The 22,221-nt window shown below is 37.2% G+C and overlaps 1 protein-coding gene and 1 long non-coding RNA gene across 5 annotated transcripts; both read left to right on the top strand.

Moving 5' to 3' along the window:
- Positions 1–5,489: 5,489 nt before the first annotated feature.
- Positions 5,490–9,506, top strand: caspa (caspase a). 3 transcript variants are annotated; one of them, XM_079836118.1, is made up of 8 exons: positions 5,490–6,064; positions 6,619–6,654; positions 7,146–7,300; positions 7,497–7,673; positions 7,832–8,072; positions 8,193–8,309; positions 8,610–8,719; positions 8,854–9,506. In XM_079836118.1, exons 1-8 carry the CDS (start codon positions 5,794–5,796, stop codon positions 8,959–8,961), a joined length of 1,215 nt encoding a protein of 404 aa, XP_079692244.1. In that variant the 5' UTR covers positions 5,490–5,793; the 3' UTR covers positions 8,962–9,506. The 3 variants fall into 3 exon arrangements, with proteins under 3 accessions (XP_079692244.1, XP_079692246.1, XP_079692245.1); XM_079836119.1 differs by having other exon boundaries at positions 5,693–6,064; positions 6,622–6,654; XM_079836120.1 differs by lacking the exon at positions 6,619–6,654 and having other exon boundaries at positions 5,634–6,064.
- Positions 9,507–13,805: 4,299 nt separating this feature from the next.
- On the top strand, positions 13,806–21,865 carry LOC307138026. Of its 2 annotated transcripts, XR_013817985.1 has the most exons (4): positions 13,858–14,206; positions 14,776–14,817; positions 14,990–15,074; positions 20,922–21,863. It is a non-coding gene; the product is annotated as an uncharacterized lncRNA (long non-coding RNA). The 2 variants fall into 2 exon arrangements; XR_013817984.1 differs by lacking the exon at positions 14,990–15,074 and having other exon boundaries at positions 13,806–14,206; positions 20,922–21,865.
- The last annotated feature ends 356 nt before the right edge of the window (positions 21,866–22,221 follow it).

The raw sequence follows: 22,221 nt of genomic DNA, 5'->3' as shown, positions 1-22,221 counted from the left end.
TCTTGAGTTTCACTTTCAACATTCAACACTTTTCCATGGAAGGCGGTCGGTTGAAAGTTTACTTGATAAAGTTTTAAATATGAATATTTTTCTCACACAAACGCGTCGATTCGCTTCAGAAGGCCTTTATTAACACCCCGGAGCTGCGCGGAGCATGTTATTCGACGGACAGATGCACTTTTTATGGACTTCAAAAACAGGGGGGGGCAGGGACTGGGGACAGGATTTGAAAAGTCTAAGTGGTCGTAAAAAAAATAGTCACACTCAGGGTCTTCGGGTCAAAAATGACCCCCATAGGAAATGAATGGGAAATTGGCCAAAATATGAAAATACAGCGTTTTTTTGTGCATACAATCTACAAATCAGCCAGGATGCAGAAAAAAAAGGACTCAACAGTGAGGGGGTGAATCTCTAAAACATCAAGAGTGCAAAACAGACAAAAAAACTCTCACACACACACAAAAACACAATTAGCTTTTGGAATGGCATGCGTTAATTTGTGTGTGCGTGTGTTTTTGTGTCTGTTTTGCACTCTTGGTGTTGTGCACTCCGAAGGTCCTGAATGTGACTATTTTTTTTTTACAACCACTTAGACTTTTCAAATCCTGTCCCCAATTTTTTTGGGGTGTTCATATACCAAGTACCAATAAAGTCACCAAGTTTTGGACCGTTCCGATGAAGCTATGTTTTTTTTTTTTTAATTATAAAACGCAAGATCCACTATAGTGGTAAAAATGTGCTATTGCGTGATAAAAAGGCTCAATGTGTCCACCGACCTCATTTAATTTTTTTTTATTATATTCAATGGGAAAAAATGGGTCATAATTATTGCATAAATATTAATTATTAAACAATCTCAAAACACCAAAAAAAAAAAAAAAAATATTATTGAACAAAAATATATTTAAATGATTTTACTCTTTTTTTTTTATCTTAATCCCGCCCTCTGGGTCATTTTTGACCCGAAGGCCCTGAGTGTGACCCATAAATGAAGAACCCCAGAGGGTTAACAGAACAGATAGCCTAAATTAGAAATTTTAAAGGTCCCGTTTTTCGTGTTTTTTTGAAGCTTTGATTGTGTTTACAGTGTGCAATATAACGTGTTCATGTTTCGCGTGTAAAAAAACTGTATTTTTCACACAATTTTCTTATCTGTATACCGCTGTTTTCACTGTCCTCAAAACGGCTTGAAAGATTTCCCTGTTCTATGAAGTCCCTCCTTCAGAAATACGTAATGAGTTCTGATTGTGCCAGCGGTTCCCGTGTTGTGAGACAGCAGCTTTGCGCACGCAGAGCGCACGTTACCGGAAAGGTCACGCCTCTCACCATAACGGGGATGCATGCGCTCAATGATCTCTAAGTACAGCGTCCCTGGGAAAGCCAAACAAAGGTGACTTGACTCCGGGATGAAAATAACAGCGTCTCGACGACATGGCAACAAACAAACTATACGAACGCAACCGAACGCAACACTTCCTATTCTCCACGCGGGAGCAACAAGACCACGCCCCCTTTTTCGCGTGTTCTTGTGGGCGGAGGTTAGTCGACATACTGCTCTACTGACGTAATTAAAGCAGGAAATACCAGGATGTAGTCCTAACCAGCCGTTCGCTGTAGGCTTTGAAAGGGAACTTCTGTTAAATAAAATATCTCGCTTGGCATTGAACTTTGAGCTTTATAATTTTACAGGTATTATAAATGCTCTAACAGCAACATTACACACTAACTAAAGTTTGAAAAATGGGATCACGAAGAACAGGACCTTTAAAACAATTCTTTCAAAGGTGTGTTTATCAAAAAAAAATTGGATAAGTCATTAAAGAGCACCTATCATGGCATTTAAAATGTTCCAAATATTGTTTTAGAAGTCCCCAACAACAGTTTTGCATGCATGCAATGACAAAAAAGACTTTAGTTTTCTTATAATATGCATTTATTTTTACCTGTTTTGACAGCGATTCTCAAATGATTCCTTTAGTGATTCACTTTTCAAAACCCCGCCTTTACGTGACGCTAATCTGCGGTGATTGGTCCGATAACCCAGTCAGTTGTGATTGGTATAGTCTGTGCTGATATTTTCGGAAACGGAACGCCCATCAAAGTCTTATAGTGACAGTAATTTGTTCATATGTGTCAGGAGTTATGAATATGAAAACCGCGTCTGTAATTTGATTGTAATATGAGCCTCAGCTGATCTCATTCATAAAAAAACTCCTCTATTCTCCTCACGAAGACTCGCGACAAATCAACATCCCTCAGGGCTTTTAGTTCAAAAGTGTGCAGATGAGGAGACATATTGATAGATTCTCATATGTCTGTGTCAAATTTCTAAACAGAGGAGTATTTTTTATTCAATACTTCCTCAAAATGCGCAGATATAGCCTAATCATGAGCGATTGAGTCTCTTATGTGTTGTTTTCAATTCATACTGGCAGCCGGAGGGCGCTCTGTGCACATGTAGTCTATGTACAGACAGACGAAGAAGAACCATGTGCCATAATAGAAGTCCATAATAAAAGCTTCCTGAGATCGCGAAACATACATTTGACGACTAATAAACACTCAATCGCGACGATGTATGGTTTGTCTTCAAGCCACTTAGTCTTCAAATGCTCATCCTTGGGCAGATGAAAAAAGTTTGCTTTTGAGGTGCACTTCAGAACACAGCGTCTCGTCGCCATGATGTTTTCTAGTTTTCACTGGCGTCTTGGAGCGCAATAAGTGGGCGTATCGTATTCAAATAACTTGACAAGTTGACGTCATCTAGTCAGAGAAAAAGCTTCGGTCTTCTAACGATTCTTAAAAATGACTCAGAGTCGACTCTTACTTTTGAAAGAAAATAACTATATATACGGTGCACTGTCATATTTCAAACTATACAGGATGTTTTTTTTCACTTAGATCTATGTTACACACTACATGAAAGGTACATTTAAAAATTCCATGATAGGTGCTCTTTAATGCAATACAATATTACTACATAAAAGATGTAATATAGAACAAAAATGTGGTAATATTTTCAGTCAGTATTCAGTAAGCAGGTCTACAGCATAACACGCTGATATTATATGACACTGAAAAGTCAGAACGCACGTCCATTTTCAACCCAACTTGGGTTATTTTTAACCCAGCATTTTTTAGAGTGTAGGTCTAGATATTTAGTCTAGGGTTAGCTTAGGGTTAGGGTTAGTCTTCTAGTCTAGGCATAGCCTAGTAATATGTCTGTAAAATAAATATCTAAAACTAGTAAATCTATTAAAAAAAAAAACTATAGTAAATCTTTGCTAAATCTTTGCTAAACCTGCTAAATCTTTGGAATTCTTACATAGTGTTTATCGCCTATTTGATCTGATTTATGCCTTTTGTCAACAATCTCCATTAACTGACTGTGCGAGTGGAATTCAGGGCTAAAATTGTGTAGTGTAAAAGCAACATATCTAGTTTAGGACTGGGCAACTCCGGTGATGACTACGCCCCCCTGCCGCCTAAGAGACGGACACAGCCAGGCCTCAGCAGGAATCGGAGCTCATCTGCATCCTTATGAAGGCCATAGAAGTAGAGTTGGGCTTGGAGTGGTTGGCTTCAGAGACGCCTGCCCGCAGCTGCCTCGATGAATGGTTCCTGCACCCCTTAAACGACCAGCCCGGTTCTTTCCGGAAGTCTATGAAAAACTGACTGTCATGGCGCATTCATTATTCCTCTTCGCCTGCCCTCACCTCGGTTGATGGAGCAGAGGAAAAAGGGTACACCAAACTTCCCCATTGGAAAAGGCCATCGGCGCGCATCTCTGCCCACCCACGGCATTCGGCTGGAATATTAAAGCTGCCCATCCCTCTAAGCTGTGCAGAACTACGTCTGCTATCGCGGCCAAAGCATATACCTCAAATTCTCAAGCTGGATCCACCATACATACAATGGCGGTCCTTCAATTCTACCAGGCCAAGCTTCTCTGGGCCATGGATGAGACTGATCCTGACTCCTGCAACCTTCAAAAAGCTGCGATGCATGACCAACCTCGCCCTCCGCGTCACTACGGCCCAAGCAATCGGTCGTGCCATGGTCAGTTTGGTGGTCCCTGAGCACCACCTTTGGCTGAACTTGAAAGAGCTCAAGGACGCTGACAAGACAGCCCTCCTTGACTTTCAAGTCAACCTTTCAAGTCCCTATCTCTTGTAGCCTGCCATGGGGCCCTTGTTACCAAGAGCTCCCGGGCTTGTTCTTCTGGGCAGTTGTACATGCTTTTCTCTTCTCTATGAATTCTATAGACCCTCATGTGCCTTTGCATCTCCAGCAAATCCTGAAGTTTTTCCAGAAGTCTAAAAAAATAGTTATTTCAAAAAAAAGAAAAGAAAAACCTTTATTAAACAACTCTTGCCCAAATAAATTGATTTAAATGGCTTTGCTGCATTTCCTCTGAAGAGAAAACCTATTCTGGTACATAATAGACAGTTTTCACACAAAAATTAATTGATTTTGTTGTGTGCTATATGAAACCATGAACAACCCAGACACGCTCTAAAAATCTATAACATGTTGAGTGACTTATGTGTCTGTACCTGTAACCATTTGTTGTCGTGTTTTACTTAGTTCAACGTTAACCCTATAAACTTTATAAAGCCTACTGTATCATATTTGACAAGCACATTTCTAAGGCCTCTGAATTATCAACATGATCAAAACATTGCTGAAAAACCTGTTTTACACGATCTACTACATTTATACTTTTTAGCAGGTAAAAGACCTTGTAGTCATAATTCTAAAAACATCCCCCTTCAGTTCATAGTGTCCTTTTGGTGTGAAATCTGTACTGATTTTTAAACATAAGAATAACTTTTACATTGTTAGTAATATTTCAAGATGAACACTTCCTGGTCCATACATCACTTTTTAGAAGAAAAAAAATAATGTTAAATTGTGAGTAACAACAAATATGAAACTTCAGGAATATTCTCACAAACAGTTACAATGAAATACACTTTAAAAGAAATGGTTTTGCTAATGTCCTTCCTTTTGGAAACAGCTATAGCTATAATAAATGTTATTGCATTGGATAATAAAATAAATATAGCACAGGGAAATGTTCAAACATTTGTATAGATGTTGCAGTACCCTGAACCAGTTTAGCTGCTAAGTACCTTCTTACTAAAATGCTGCCTGTGAAGTTGTTAACTGACTTGGCATTGAGGAAGTGAAGCATCTGCATTAGTTTCCATCAATAGTGTGAAATTAGCAACGGTTTTAGGTGGGTGGATCACAGAGCTCCACAGAGAAGCTAGCCCCAGAAAATGATTTATTTTTGGTTATAAAAGTAATTAATTACTACAGCAAAATGAAACTGATACAAGAGGAACCAGTGATGTCTGTGTATGTGATATTTTCTTTGTTTCATCAAATCATCTTTGTATTTTTTGGATCATAAACAATGCAGAATGGCTCCAATTCCTGCAAATTATGGTTTTCTCTGAGGTACAAAGGTCTATTTCTGCTTCAGTATAACAGCAAATCTAGCTTTAGAGAGTCACCTATGCCATATGTCATACAGCATCCATTACAAATGGTGCAAGCATTAGATTACAAACCTCTAGTTTAAACATAACAAAGTGCACTCTCTTGTCTTGTACCTCAGTGTTTACAAGAAAGTGGATTGGAAATGAGGAAGGAAATGTTTCGAGAAGGTTGAAGGTCTAAAGACACTCCTTCATCTCGGCTCAAAAGATAAGGAGGTCTTTTTTTGCAGCGGTTCATCATCCGCATTTCAAAAGCCAGAATAGCCGCACGACACTTTGAGGAACCATGGGGAAAACTATTAAGGATCACCTGGAGAATACTTTTGAGGATCTGACGGAGGCAAATCTAAAAAAGTTTAAAAATAAATTGCGCGATCGGGATGAAGAACCGCGCGTACGACAAGCTGCAATCGACAAAGTTAAAGACGCTCTAGATCTCGCGGATTTAATGGTGACCACTTTCACGTCGGCAGGCGCTCGAGATGTAACACTCGAGATTTTAGAAGTTATTGGCTGTAATGGACAGGCAGAGGAGCTCAGACAGAACACAGCACTCGGTAAGTAAACTATTAATACATATACGTTCTTGTGAAGAAACTGCCTGGATCTTAAGAAACCAAAAATGGGAGAAGAGTGCACATTTATCGAAGTTAGGCTATCTATATATCTAGTTAGAATAATTAGTCTATATAGGCCTGGTTTGAACCTTAAAACAAGTTCTTCAGAATTTAGAACCGGTTCCATTTAAAAGTAAAAGGATTTTCATGCGAATTGCATTTATTTATTTTTTGCAAATAGCAATTGTTCCCCAAAAGTACAAAAAGATTAGTACAGAAGGCATTATTATAATTATATAAGATTCCTAGTTCTAATTGTACTCTAGGCTTGAACTCGATTTTACTTTCATTTTCCTTTGACCTCCGTGTAACGCACATTAAACACTTGTGCAATATTTTGAAGAGGAGAATAGTAATCTTAAGGACGATGAAAGGCCAATCGGCAATATTAATAACAATAACAGCTGAATTCTTTATTAATATCCCAATCCATATATGCTATGAGGTTTGAACGTAGAAGCGATTTGAAGGAAGCATTTTCATTTGATTTTCAGCAGCTCCTCAACAAGGCTCGAGTGCTCCATCTGTTGGTAAGGTATAGTTTTTAAATCTCTTAACTCTTTGGTGAAGACAATGAGTGCGTTAATATTTAACCTAATAAAAACACCCAATACACTATTCGAGTTTTCTACAAAGGTTTCACAAAGCCCCAGGCAATATCCTCAACTTTTCACTCATAAAAATAAAGGTGCCAGGAAGAACCAAAAAGAGGTTTTCACAGCAATGCCAGAAGAACCATTTTTGGTTCCCTGAAGAACCGTTTTGTGAAAGGTTCTTTAAAGAACCATTTTTTTCTAACCATTTTCCACGCTATAAAGAACCTTTTGTGCAATGGAAAGGTTCTTTGCATATTAACGGTTCTTCATGGAACCATACACCCCGCCAAATAACCTTTATTTTTAAGAGTGTACAGGGACTTGTAATCTCAGGTTTCAGGTTGGAATGTCAAAACATAGGGGTGAAAAATTACATGTTAGAATATGATTAATGATGTGCTCATGAGCTGTGTTCTCTTTTCTAGGCTTACCTGTTTCTCAGCCACGTGTGGAGGTAGACGCAAGAGGTCAGAGTCTGAAGGTTGAGCTTCCTCAGTCAGATGATTGGCAGAGAGATTTGCAGGTTACTCCATGCAACCAACAGTTCAAAGCCAAAATACTTAGAGAAAATGGACAGGAGGCAAGTATTAATCAAGTATTATTCTATTCATCAAACGTTACAGGGGAAACAATCTAATAGTTCATGTTAATCATGTAAATAACACATCTACATATCAGTAGTTTTTCTAATGATACAATGCTCAATACAAAGACAGTTGCTCAGTTGTCTAGATTGCTATTGGTTGTAGTTAAATTAATCTCTTTGTTTTTCTTAGATTTATGAAGTAAAAGCCAAATTCGAAAGAAAACGTCTTGCCCTGCTTATCAACAACAGAGATTTTGATGAGAAGGCTATGACCAGGAAAGGCGCAGAGAAAGATGAAGAGAACATGGAATGGCTGTTAACGCAGCTGGATTATCAAGTTGTCAAGCACAAAAATCTCTCTGGACAGGTGCATAAGAAAAACGTCATTTGAAGTGTCACATCTTATGAATAATAGAGGGGTTTTTTACTGCTAGTAGAGAAAATGATCCAGATGTTACAGCTAAAATGTTTGTCTAATTGTAATTGTACGCTTAATTTATTTAATGGAGTTAATTTGATTGGCAGGAAATGAAGCAAGCAGTCAAGAACTTTGCTCTACGTAGCGAACATGCACTTTCAGACAGCACCTTTGTGGTTATAATGTCCCACGGAAAGAGGGATGCCATTTTGGGTGTCCATTATCATAAAACCGACAACCCCACGGATACTTACCCTGTTGATGATATCTACTGTGAACTGAACTCTGAGAATTGTCCAGCTCTGCGTAACAAACCAAAGGTTATTCTTATCCAAGCCTGCAGGGGAGGTATGAAATACAATTGTTCACTGTTGAATTTTCAGGACGTCATTGTATATTATTAACTCACCATTGATTGTAGTCCTGTTTGAAGAAGGCTTACTCCCTCTTAACCAAATCTCTGTGCAGGGGAGCATGGCCGAGTGTGGGCCAGTGACAGTGAGCCTGAGGATCCAATGGAAATAGAGGGCGATGACTTTGTGCACAAGGAGAAAGACTTTGTTTCTCTGATGTCCTGTACCCCGGGTAAAGTGCACCTTTTTTTCCCAAGAGTGCATATTTAGAGTGTGTAAGAGTGAAAATTATTTTATATAAAATACATTGTATTAAACTAAATTTTGTTTATTATTAGTTGAAAATGTTTCTCAGTGTAAAACCAGTTCCCTTTTTTAATGGATCTTAATGCCATGGAATCACGACCAACCGAAAATATTTAGCACGTCCCACTTATTTATGAATAAGTTCCACCACTACATATACAATATCCATTTCATTATTGAGGAAAATCTGAAAGCTCCTAACTCCACTTCTGAAATCTTTCTACAGAAACCAAATCTTACAGGCATGTTCAAAATGGAACGTTTTATGTCCAATACATAGTGGATGTGTTCACAAAGCATGCACACAAGGATCACATTGAGGAATTGTTCAGGAAGGTAAATCAAATGCTTCTGCAAGAGCAAAGAGCTTGTGTGAATTATGTTTCTTTGAAAAGGTCAAAAGTATTTGTACACTGCCATTCAAACATTAGTTTCATGCCACAGATGTTTACTGTGTTCTCCTTTTACAGGTTATTAGACGTTTTGACAGCTCAGATATTGGGGGGAGCCTCAGGCAAATGGCATGTAAAGACAGAGCATCGCTGGGAAAGTTGTTCTACCTTTTCCCTGGAATCTGATAGCCAAGTTGTACATGCTTTTCTCTCCTTATCTGTGAATTCTATAGACCCTCATGTGTCTTTGCATCTCCAGCAAATCCTGAAAAGTTTTTCCAGATGATTGAAAAAAATAGTTCTTTCCAAAAAAGAAAAACCTTTATTAAAAACCTTTGTCTCAAATGAATTGATTTAAGTGGCGTCGCATTTCCTCTGAAGAGAAAACCTTTTGGAGCGTCAATTTTCTCACAAACATTACATGATTTTTGCTATATGAAAACATGAACACACCAGACACACCCTCTAAAAAGGTGTTGAGTGACTTGTGTGTCTGTATCTGTAACCATTTGTTGCCTGAGGTGTTTGAAATGCTTTTAAATAAGTTTAACTTTAACCCTATACTGTATCATATTTGACAAGCACATTTTTAAGACCTCTGAATTATCAACATGATCAAAACGTTGATGAAAAACCTGTTTTACACAATCACATGCCTTCTGTTGTCTGATTTTTATGATTGTTGATACTAAATGTAAGTAAAATACATAATTCTAAAAACATTCCCCTTCAATTTGTGGTGCACGTGTCCATTTGCTGTGAAATATTTACTGATTTTTAAATATAATAATAACTTTTATATTGTTAGTAGTAATATTTCAAAATGAACACTTCCTGGGGCCCGTTTCAGAAAGGAGGTTAAGTGAAAACTCTGAGTATGTTAACCCTGAAATAAGGGACACTCTGGGTTTTCTGTTTCAGAAAGGGAAGTAAGTCAAACCTGAGAAAGCAGGGTAAGTCTAGCCCGTTTCTAAAAGAGAGGTAACTTTAGCGCCAGCTGTGTTTAAATAGTTTATTAATTCATTCAAACTGCACAGATGCTTTTTTACTGAGTATTTTGGTCGTATTTCAAGTACAAATATCAACAAATTATACATTTAATCTAAATCTAAAGTAAGCGAGGTTTCTTTGCAGTGGAGGTACATTCATTCATTGCTTATATTTTCATCATGGGGACACTGTCAAACTGACAAAAATGGCATGTCCTTTTATACAGGAAGGATCCTGACGTTCACTTGATTAACCTCTAGAAGTATCCCTGATAATTAGAATTTCCTTTAGGATTTCCAGTGGTTGGACGCATTGATGACACTCATATTCCCATCATCACACTTTCTGAAAACGGATTACTGTATGGAATGGAAGGATGATGCCAGATGGTAGTACAAGATATATGCCATAACCACCACCACAGCTGTTAAATACATTTATTTACAATTTTTATGGTCACCTTTATTTCCTACAAATACTTTATTCTTTTTCCTGTTGGATGTTAATATTCTTCCTCCATCTCCTCTTCATCTGTCAGTGGTGCTGGTGTTTGGCTGGCCTGAGTAGAAGTAAAATGTTTAATGTCATTAATTCATAAATGTATCAAGTGGGATCAGAGAACATTTCATTATGTGAAAAGAGTATAGACCCTTTTCACATTTCTGGGTTTCTCAGAGCGGAAGTCGTCATAGGGTTAACCTTTATAGCGGTGAATGAAAGAATAAAATAAATATATATAGTTTTTGTGTCCCCATTTGCTCAAATAGCAAAAGAAAAACTCCACAATAGTGATTTAACAACTTTCAAAAAGAGGGAAAAAATAGAGTGAGTTTGATAACGGAAGTGGAAAGAGAGAAAGATGTTAATTTTCACCATCACTCCCATAGACACTGTATTAGAAACACTCTCACAGCAGCGGCAACTTGTTTTTTGTAATATGATGCAAAAGTAATATAATACAAAGTATTAGTGTTATAAATGTACATACATTTAAAAAATACAAAAAACGTTGCAGGATTTATGATATTGATGACCATTAAAACACGTCATCACTGTGAAAAGTGTATATGTGGGAAAAGCTGCTGCACATTGGACACTGAATGATATTTAATTAATATGTCAAATGTTTGTAAAGTCATTAAACCAACACCCATGAACATTTTATGCTTAAAGCTTTACCTGATTGAATTATGTTTTTAATTTCGTAATTTCGGAGCTCCATTGATCGTGGCTTTTCATATTTGGAGTGCATGTGCTTAACTCAGAGTCAGTCTACTCAGAGTTGATTGAACTACCTCAATTCAGCTGTTCTGAAACCCAAAACTCAGTTTCCCATCTCAGAGTAAGTCAACTCAGAGTTCAGGTTTAAACTCAGAGTTGGTTGAACCTCCTTACTGAAACGGGCCCCTGGATTGGAGAAACTTGGGTTAGGATCCATACTTTTTTATGATACATCAGGAATATTTACACAACAGTCGAGACAAATGAGATAAAGCTAGAGCTATGCATTTCATTAGATAATAAAATAAGGATATCACAGGCACACCTTTCAAAAACATGTATCGGATATTGCAGTATACTTTGGAAAACAGTTTTGTCACAAAGTACCTTCTTACAAAAAATGCTGCCTGTGAAGAACAACTTAAAGGTGCTATAAGCGATGTCCCACTTTTTTTAGGCCAAACAATATTTTGTCACATACAGCAAACATCTCCTCACTACCCGCTAGCTGCCTGTCCCCTGAACACACTGTTAAAAAAACACGGTCTCTGTATTCAGCACAAGCTCCACAAACGGCAACAAAAACAAACTTGGGCAGTCTGGACAACGAAACATAATAAACAGTGCTCCAGCCGATAACCGACAAAAATTATTTGGGGGTGGAGGTTTGGGGTTAGTGCGCGTGCACATGAAGTGTGTGCAGAGAGAAGCATATAGAGGGAAGTTCGAATTATATGATTTTGATATTGCTGACACACGTCCAAAGAGACGACGTCCAGGGGCCCGTTTCAATAAGGAGGTTCAACCAACTCTGAGTTTAAACTTGAACTCTGAGTTGGCTTACCCTGAGATGGGAAACTCTGAGTTTTGGGTTTCAGAACAGCTGAATTGAGGTAGTTCAAGTAGACTGGCTCTGAGTTAAGTGCCTGCACCCCAACTATGAAAAGCCACAATCAATGGAGCTCCGAAATTATGATTCATGGCAACAGCACCCAACAAAAGACGTCTGCATACTTCCGGGTCAATATGTAAGTTTAATTCTTAATTTGTTTAATTAAGTTTAATTTTCATGGTATCCAAAAGGCAAAAAAAGATTGTGGTAGCAGCTTAAAATTTAAAATAAAAACATAATTCAATCAGGTAAAGTTTTAAGCATAAAAGGTTCATGGGTGTAGGTTTAATGACTTTACAAATATTTGACATATTAAATAAATATCATTCAGTGTCCAGTGTGCAGCAGCTTTTAGACCCTTTTCACAGACTTTGACCGTTTTAACGGTCATCAATATCGTAAAACTTTTTTTGTATTTTCATTTTTTTATATATGTATGTATAACACTAATACTTTGCATTATATAACTTTTGCATCAAATTACAAAAAACAAGTTAGCGTTGCTGTGAGGGTGCTTCTAATACAGCATCTATGGGCGTGATGGTAAAAAATATCTTTCCCTCTTTTCACTTCCGTTATCAATATCGCGCTATTTTTTCCCTCTTTTTGAAAGTTGTGAAATCACTATTGTGGAGTCTTTTGTCTTTTGCTATTTGAGCAAATGGGGATACAAAAATAAATTTAATGTATACTCTCATTCACCGCTATAAAAGTTAACCCAACTTTGACGACTTACGCTCTGAGAAACCCAGAAATGTGAAAAGGGTCTATGTTCTCTGATCCCACCTGTTACATTTATTAATTAGGGTAATGACATTAACATTTTTCTTCTACTCAGGCCAGCAAAACACCAGCACCACTGACAGATGAAGAGGAGATGGAGGAAGAAGAATAAAGTATTTGAGGGAAATAAAGATGACCATAAAAAAGCCAGTTCATGACACCATTAAAAAGGGGAGGAGACCGAAAGAAACTCTGGGTTTACCAAAGAAAACCTGCTCCAGACCAGGTTAGGTTCACAGAGTAAGTTACCCTGGTAACTGACTCTGAGTATAAGTTAGCCTACCTCCCATTCTGAAACAGAAAACCCAGAGTTTCCTTCAGGGTTAACATACTCAGAGTTTTCACTTAACCTCCTTTCTGAAACAGGCCCCTGATGAACAACTTGCAACGAAAAGGGAAAAGGAGAAGGAACGCGCATAGTCCCGAATTTACATCGGAAAAGCCTTCGAAAGGTGGCGAGAACTCAGGCGGCAGAAGGGCTTCCAATCAGGAAGCACAGAAAGGAGGAGGAGGGAGGGTCTAGCTAGCCTCTGTTTTGTTTGACAACACGTCGAACGTCAACAAGAAGTTACTCCACCCAGGATCGCTTAGAGCACATTTAAGTTGTTGACTGACTTGCCATTGAGGAAGTAGGCTAAAGCTGCTGCATTCGTTTCCAACAATAGTGTGAAAATAGCAACGGTTTTAGGAGGGATTGCGTGAGCGAGAAACCTCAAGTCTTTAACTGAAAATGAATTAGCCCTAAAGTATACTTTTGGTCATAAAAGTAATTAATTACTACAGCAAACTGAAACTGATACAAGATGAACTCTGTGCATGTGCCATGTGATATAGTTTTCATTGTTTAATTGAATCATCTTTCTATTTTTATGTTTTTTTTTATTTATTTTTTTATCATGAACAATGCAGAATGGGGAAGGAGATGCAGGTGCCCCCTATTCCTGCAAATGATGCCTTTCTTTGAGGTAGCCTAAAGGTCTATTGCTGCTTCAGTTAACAACAAATCTAGCTTTTTGCCAGGGTTAGTTATGCCAAGCATTACTACATTACAAACGTCTAGTTTAAACATTACAAAGTGCACTCTCTTGTCTTGTACCTCAGTATTTACAAGAAAGTGGATTGGAAATGAGGAAGGAAATGTTTCGAGTAGGTTGAAGGTCTAAAGACACTCCTTCATCTCGGCTCAAAAGATAAGGAGGTCTTTTTTTTCAGCGGTTCATCATCCGCATTTCAAAAGCCTCTAGAAGAGCCACGACACTTTGAGGAACCATGGGGAAAACTATTAAGGATCACCTGCAGAATACTTTTGAGGATCTGACGGAGGAAAATCTAAAAAGGTTTAAAGTCAAACTACGAGATCGGACGGAAGAACCGCGCGTACGACAAGCTACAATCGAAAAAGTTAAAGACGCTCTAGATCTCGTCGATTTAATGGTGAACACTTTCACATCGGCAGGCGCTCGAGATGTAACACTCGAGATTTTAGAGGATATTAAGTGTAATGAACAGGCAAAGGAGCTCAGACAGAGCATAGGATAGGCTACGGTAAGTAAACTATTATGAAAGATTACAAATAGGCTACAAAAATAATTTCAGAAGGAATGCGTTTAAATCGATAGAGTAGACAAATTAGCTATCGAAGTTTTCTTTCGTTCTTGTGAAGAAACTGCCTAAATCTTAAGAAACCAAAAATGGGAGAAGAGTGCACATTTATCGAAGTTAGGCTATATTTTACGTTTGAATAATTAGTCTACAAATAGGCCTAGTTGGAACCTTAAAACCAGTTCTTCAGAATTTAGAACCTGTTCCATTTAAAAGTAAAACGGAAAGGCTTTTCATGCGAATTGCATTTCCTTTTTTTCCGTTAAATTATTTATGATTCCTATTTCTAATTGTACTCTAGACTTGAACTCAATTTTAATTTTTCAATTTTACTTTCAATTTCATTTGGCCTCCGTGACGCGCAATATTTTGAAGGGGAGAATAGTAGCCTAATCTTTAGGTCTGGGAAAGGTCAGTTATATAATCGGTAATAATAATTGCAGCTGAATTCTTTATTGCACATTGAGGTTTGAATGTGAAATCTGCAGTAAAATAATGATCTTGTTTTTCAGTAGCTCCAGCTCCTCAATCAGGCTCGAGGGCTCCATCTGCTGGTGAGTTAGTCAACTGTTTTTAATTTAGGCCTAGGTTTTAAATCTATTCCCTCTTAAATAACTTCAAAATATAACCTAATAAAAAAGCACAATACATAGAACATATTAATATGAACTCCATCATCAGTATGCTCACAATATGACCACATGCACATTTACATCCCTTTCATAGAGCACTTCATCGATAGGAATTGGGAAAAAACGGATAGAACGAGTTAATAACGTGGACCATCCTAGATGAACTTCATCACAAGAAAGTAATTACAGACGAGGATTACAGTAACATTCGTGCTGAGAAAACCCCACAAAATAAGATGAGAGCATTAGCAGGCCCAATTTATGAAATATTATTAAATTTTAAAATAAATGTTTTCTATTGTAATATATTTTAAAATATAATTTATTCATGTAATGGTAAAGCTGAATTTTCAGCATCATTACTCCTGTTTTCAGTGCCACAAGATCCTTCAGAAATTATTCTAATATGCTGATTAATGCAGTAGCAGTAGTAACATTAAGTGACATGGCATCTGACGCACAGAGGCCATTGGCACATGTCGCTATGCTTAGTGACACACCCTGTGGCACTTCCGGTTCTCAGTGGCATGTGCCAGTGGAGAGTGGCATGTGTCACTGACATTGTCGCGAAACACTGACACACCCGGTGGCACTTCCGGTTCTCAGTGGCATGTGCCAGTGGAGAGTGGCATGTGTCACTGACATTGTCGCGAAACACTGACTCTGACAGTGACAGTGAGTCGCGGAACATCTCGCTGTATGTTGTGACACTCAGCAGTGACTGACAGATGAGCTGAGCAGCTGTTCTGGTGTATTTGTGCCACAAAAACCTAAACAAACTATTTTCGAGATATGTTTGAAATAAATGTCAATTGAACGTTTTAAAAGATCGTAATATATGACGTGTTGGTTTGTGACAATCTTCTGTATCTGCCACTGAATGTTAAATGTAATGCCATGAATGTTGTTGATCATGCAAACTGCACATCCTATAAAACACGAATAAACCATTCGTCATAAGTCAATAGAAATACCGCATTAACAGTCGCACACGTTACTGTAAACCTTTAAATTGTGCATGCAAGCATCATGATGCTGCACGCTCGCCTATAGGTGTCAGTATACACATTAGCCAGCGCAAAGATACACCATAACTTATTACAGTTGAGGAACATCAACGGGTGGTGTATTTGACATTTTGTTTAATTAGTTAGACGGCAATGCAGGGTCTGATATATAAATAGGCTAATTTGTAAATACTTTATCTGATTTAAATTATATAATGGTAGGCCTATATATAATTTATATTCTATAAATGATTTACTTATTATTTATATTAATATCAGTCTCTGATTACTTGTTTATTTTTGCATACCTACCTACTCATGGCTTTAATATTTCAAAACTAATTTTATGGAATTATGTAATAAGAAAGAAACACATTTTTACAAATGTGAACGCTTTCCTTCTGGAGATGCCTGAATGTCACACCATGGTGGACAGTGGCATAAGTCAAAAGTTTTAGTGACACATGCCACTGTCCACTGACAAATGTCACTAGTTTTAGTGACACATGCCACTGTCCACTGACAAATGTCACTAGTTTTAGTGACACATGCCACTGTCCACTGACAAATGTCACTAGTTTTGTGACACATGCCACTGTCCACTGACAAATGTCACTAGTTTTAGTGACACATGCCACTGTCCCACTGGCATTTATGCGGAGTATGTTGCTGTATGACGTGGCCTACTGACACTGTCTGCCCATTATGTAGATGGCGTGGCATACACACTTAATGTAAGAAGGACATTTAATTAATAATACGCTGATTTCAAACATTACATCAAAGTATTAATTGTTTTGTGTGTATGTATATTTACTATAAGTTTCTTTCTTTTTGTAAAAAGAAAAATTGACTATGTATTTAACTATACATTGTTTTGATAAAAAAAAAATGTATTTGGACATAGTACTGACACTTCTGCTTGGAACTATAAAAGAATATTTAGAACTATTTAGCCTCAACAAAAAAGTGAAACGTTCAAATTAAAGTGGTATCAACCACCATGGGTATGTGCAACCACAAATTGACACTTACCAATCGGGTATTTCATATAATTTTAAACTAGCATGAGAGAAAATGACCGTTGTAAAGTGGCATTTGCCATTGTTAAAAGAATTATGAAAACTGGCACTAACCGTTTTGAAGTGTGCTGGACCTTGACACTGTCACCAACTCTGCTTATAGATAGGCTACTATCCAAAACTGGATATCTATTATAATGTGGCTTCAGCAAGTCAAACATTTTATCAAAACATCTCCAGATGCCATCTCCAGAAGGAATGCATGTTCACATTGTAAAAAATTGGTTTATTTCTTATTACATAATTCCATAAAATTAGTTGTGAAATATTAAGCCATAGATGAGAACCACTTACCACATATTAAATGATACCTATTTTAAAAATAATTTGTGGTTATTGTAGACTAATCCCCAATGTTAAGTCAATCATGGCATATAAAATGTTTACACATTTTTCAGTAAAGTAGAGACAGAAAAGAGACTCAACAAAAATGCAAGTTAAAGCAACAGCTTTTTTCTTTTAATAGATAGATGCATACTTCAAATTAGTCAAACTTGACCATGCCAGAGGCCATTAAAAGTTCAACCGCATAGCGGCAAATCTTCTCCTTTCTTTGTACAAGAAGTATGGTCACCTTAAAAAAAGGGGGAAAAAGTTTTCCATCAAGCAGCAAATAACACAAATCGACATCAAGTATTAAGATAATGAATGATTCCACATACCTCTGGAATCATAACATCAAATATGTAGTTCAGGTTTTCAAGATCTCCATCTGCATCCACTGCTCTCTTTATCTTATCAGCAAGTTTGATGAGCTATTAAATATGAGAAATTTAGGATAATAAGGAACCTCTTGTAGTAAAATAATAATACAATATACTGTAACTAAAATGTGAAAAGCGTTTAACAAGAAGCTTTTTACTCACATCACTTTCGCTGAAATAGCACTGTTTTGGCTTTAAGTGCTGCTTGAATTTCAGTGGTCTCTGGATGTTTCCACAGATAAAACCGACAGGATTTGATGTCTTCATTGTGAAAAGCTTCATGTAAAGCCTGTTGGAACAGAATATGTTAAATAATTTTATATACAGGGAGTGCAGAATTATTAGGCACGTTGATTTTCTGAGCATATTTATTTTCCAGGCACATTTGACCAATTCCAAACCACAGTAATCCTAATAACTACTATTGATTTAGTATTTAATAATGTATAAGTGATATATAATTGTTCATGAAGCCTGGAAATGAAAATCACCTTATATTCAGGTGTGCAGAATTATTAGGCATGTTTTCTTTTACAGATAAATTGAGCAAAAAAAGAGATTTAACTCAGACTGAAAAGTCAAAAAGTATTAAATGCCCATGAGAAGGATGCAATACTAATGCAATACTAGACATTGCAGTTAAGGCGTGACCATTGGACAGTGAAATGCTCGTTGGGTCAGCAGGATCTGACAAAAACATGTGGCGGAGAAAAGACACCTGTTAACTGCAAAAGAATTAAGAATTAAGGTGAAGAATTAAGGGTGAAACCATCAGGAACCCTTTAGTCTCCAGCGCCACCATTTCCCAGAGCTGAACCTACCTGGAGTCTCCAGAAGTGCAAGGTGTCAGGATCTCAGAGACTTCAGTTAGGTAAAGAATCCTAAAAAATGACCCCCACTAGATAAGAATCACAAGCTGAAGTGTTGTAAAATACATGAAGAAGGTTTTTTTATAGGCTTTATGGACAGATAGGTTGAGAATGACTCTTGAAGGACCAGCACCACATCCTCTAGTACCACTGTTTGAAGAATTCATCTTCCAGAATCTGGCAGTAGGGTAGACCGAGTACAGTTGGTACAGGGGTACATTTGAGACACCTCAAATAACTTGCGTGCTCAACAAGTCTGATCTGTGAAATTTGCTTTGCACATGCGTATTAGCGCCCTCTTCGATCTTGGGAAATTTGAAGTACGTGTGCTTCTCCAGTCCGAAGATATCGGTGAAAGTTTTTTTTCTACGGGAAGTTTTTCATTTCACCACCTCCCTTCCACATTGAATAGCTTCTCATCCTTACATGACTGTTAAAGTTAACTTACATTTTCGTAAACCTTAATCTGTGCTCTGAAAACTGGCATACTGCATGACTGTGTGTCATGCAAGACCATCGTAAAATCTAGAGAAATGTGCGAGGTGGTCAGCGGGGTACAGTTGAGACGCAGTGTATCAATTGTACCCGCACTAGAATCCTATTGCGGCACATGCACTTTAGTTGCACAATGTTTACTGTTATTATGTTTAATATGATATTTTTGTGCATTTGATTGTTTGCAATTGTTCAATGTGCTTTACTGTCACTCAACCGAACTGTTAGCCTAGCCTACTATTAAAAGGATAAACTGAAATTAAATATTGTATCTCCGTTTACCATTACTGTTCAATGTTTTACTAATTAACTACTTTTAACTTAACAAATAATCAAATAAAATACTGAATGGAAATAAAAACTGTTGAATTCTCATTTTAAAGGTATTTTACAAATTCAATGAATTGGTTAGGCAGCTTTACAGCATTACGGATGGGTGTCTCAACTGTACTCGGGTACTGTTCCAACTGTACCCGACATGGGTACAGTTGGAACGAAAACGCTTCTTGTGTTTATGAGCTAATTGTGGTAAATATGACCTATTTATGGATGGTAATAATTATTCATATTTTAGAAGACAAGTAAAGGAAATGTCATATGAAAAATCACTTCTTTTCAGTCCTCAGTTTTGGTGTGGTAACTGAAAAAGCAAAAAGTGTACCAACTGTACTCGGTCTACCCTACGTTTTGGGAGTTCATTTTAGTCCATCCTGAAGTCCGTAGCTGGTAGCGACGTCAAAAACCGCATTACTTACCATTCATGTTTGACCGAGAAAAGTACAACCGTTCGTTATCTGTAGTTTAATATCAATCATATTAATTAATCAAGATCAGACTCTAGATAATGTTTTTTGCTACCTTCTAACTCGCAAACAAAATGTCAAATACACCACCCGTTGATGTTCCTCAACTGTAATAAGTTATGGTGTATCTTTGCGCTGGCTAATGTGTATACTGACACCTATAGGCGAGCGTGCAGCATCATGATGCTTGCATGCACAATTTAAAGGTTTACAGTAACGTGTGCGACTGTTAATGCGGTATTTCTATTGACTTATGACGAATGGTTTATTCGTGTTTTATAGGATGTGCAGTTTGCATGATCAACAACATTCATGGCATTACATTTAACATTCAGTGGCAGATACAGAAGATTGTCACAAACCAACACGTCATATATTACGATCTTTTAAAACGTTCAATTGACATTTATTTCAAACATATCTCGAAAATAGTTTGTTTAGGTTTTTGTGGCACAAATACACCAGAACAGCTGCTCAGCTCATCTGTCAGTCACTGCTGAGTGTCACAACATACAGCGAGATGTTCCGCGACTCACTGTCACTGTCAGAGTCAGTGTTTCGCGACAATGTCAGTGACACATGCCACTCTCCACTGGCACATGCCACTGAGAACCGGAAGTGCCACCGGGTGTGTCAGTGTTTCGCGACAATGTCAGTGACACATGCCACTCTCCACTGGCACATGCCACTGAGAACCGGAAGTGCCACAGGGTGTGTCACTAAGCATAGCGACATGTGCCAATGGCCTCTGTGCGTCAGATGCCATGTCACTTAATGTTAATACCGCCTCTCGATTAATGCTCAATTATTAATAATGGTTCTTATTATCAAACAGTTCTTGCTGCTTATTTTTGTACCTCTGATAGGATTCTTTGATGAATAGAAAGTTCAAAAGAACAGCATTTTTTTTTATTAATCTTTTATAATATTTACTGTCACTTGAATCAATTTACTTTTTTGTATTTATTTTTTAAGTTCATACTTACCCCAACATTTTTCTGTGTGTACACTGCAATTCAAATGTTCGTTTCATGCCACAGATGTTTACTGTGTTCTCCTTTTACAGGTTATTAGACGTTTTGACAGCTCAGATATTGGGGGGAGCCTCAGGCAAATGGCATGTAAAGACAGAGCATCGCTGGCAGTTCTACATTTTCCCTGGAATCTGATAGCCAAGTTGTACATGCTTTTCCTGTTCTGATACATAATTGTCCATTTTCTCACAAACATTACTTGATTTGTATATGAAAACATGAACACACCAGACACACCCTCTAAAAAGGTGCTGATTGACTTGTGTGTCTGTATCTGAAACCATTTGTTGCCTGAAGTGTTTGAAAGGCTTTTAAATAAGTTTAACTTTAACCCTATACTGTATCATATTTGACAAGCACATTTTTAAGACCTCTGAATTATCAACATGATCAAAACGTTGATGAAAAACCTGTTTTACACAATCACATGCCTTCTGTTGTCTGATTTGTATGATTGTTTATACTAAATGTAAGTAAAATACATAATTCTAAAAACATTCCCCTTCAGTTCGTGGTGCACGTGTCCATTTGCTGTGAAATCTTTACTGATTTTTTTGAATTTGAATTGCTTTATAGCACCGCTACCATATACAGAACATGTTAAGATATGGTGCTATATAGCACCAAAAGTGGTTCCTCTATGATTATGACGAAGAACCTTTTTTAGTGCCATATAGAACCTTTTTTTTTTAGAGTGTAATAAAAAAAAGCACAATACATAGAACATATTTATATGAACTAAATAATAAACTAAATTAACCATTTAAACTAAATTACTGATCGAATTATTGATCTAAAGCCCACACTGTCACTGTATGATAATTGAAAATGAACTGATGACATCAGCGTTTTTTCCAGAATGGCTATACAGCTGAATAAAATTATGCTGCATTATTTTCCTGTTTAACACTGTAAAGCTGCTTTGAAACAATCTACTTTGTGAAAAGCGCTATATAAATAAAGTTGACTTGACTTGACTTGACTTTTAAATATAATTATAACTTTTATATTGTTAGTAGTAATATTTCAAAACGAACACTTCCTGGATTGGAGAAACTTGGGTTAGGATCCATACTTTTTTATGATAGGCCTACATCAGGAATATTTACACAACAGTCGAGACAAAAGCAAGAGCTATGCATTTCATTAATTAAAAAAATAAGGATAGCACAGACACACCTTTCAAAAACATGTATCGGATATTGCAGTATGCCTTGGAAAATAGTTTTGTTACGAAGTACCTTCTTACAAAAAATGCTGCCTGTGAAGAACAACTTAAGTTGTTGACTGAATTGCCATTGAGGAAGCTGCTGCATTAGTTTCCAACAGTGT

This window comes from Gobio gobio, assembly GCF_949357685.1.
Source record: "Gobio gobio genome assembly, chromosome: 15".
Lineage (NCBI taxonomy): Eukaryota > Metazoa > Chordata > Actinopteri > Cypriniformes > Gobionidae > Gobio > Gobio gobio.
The sequence above is the reverse complement of the archived record's forward strand: the minus strand, read 5'-3'. Positions and strand labels throughout refer to the sequence as shown.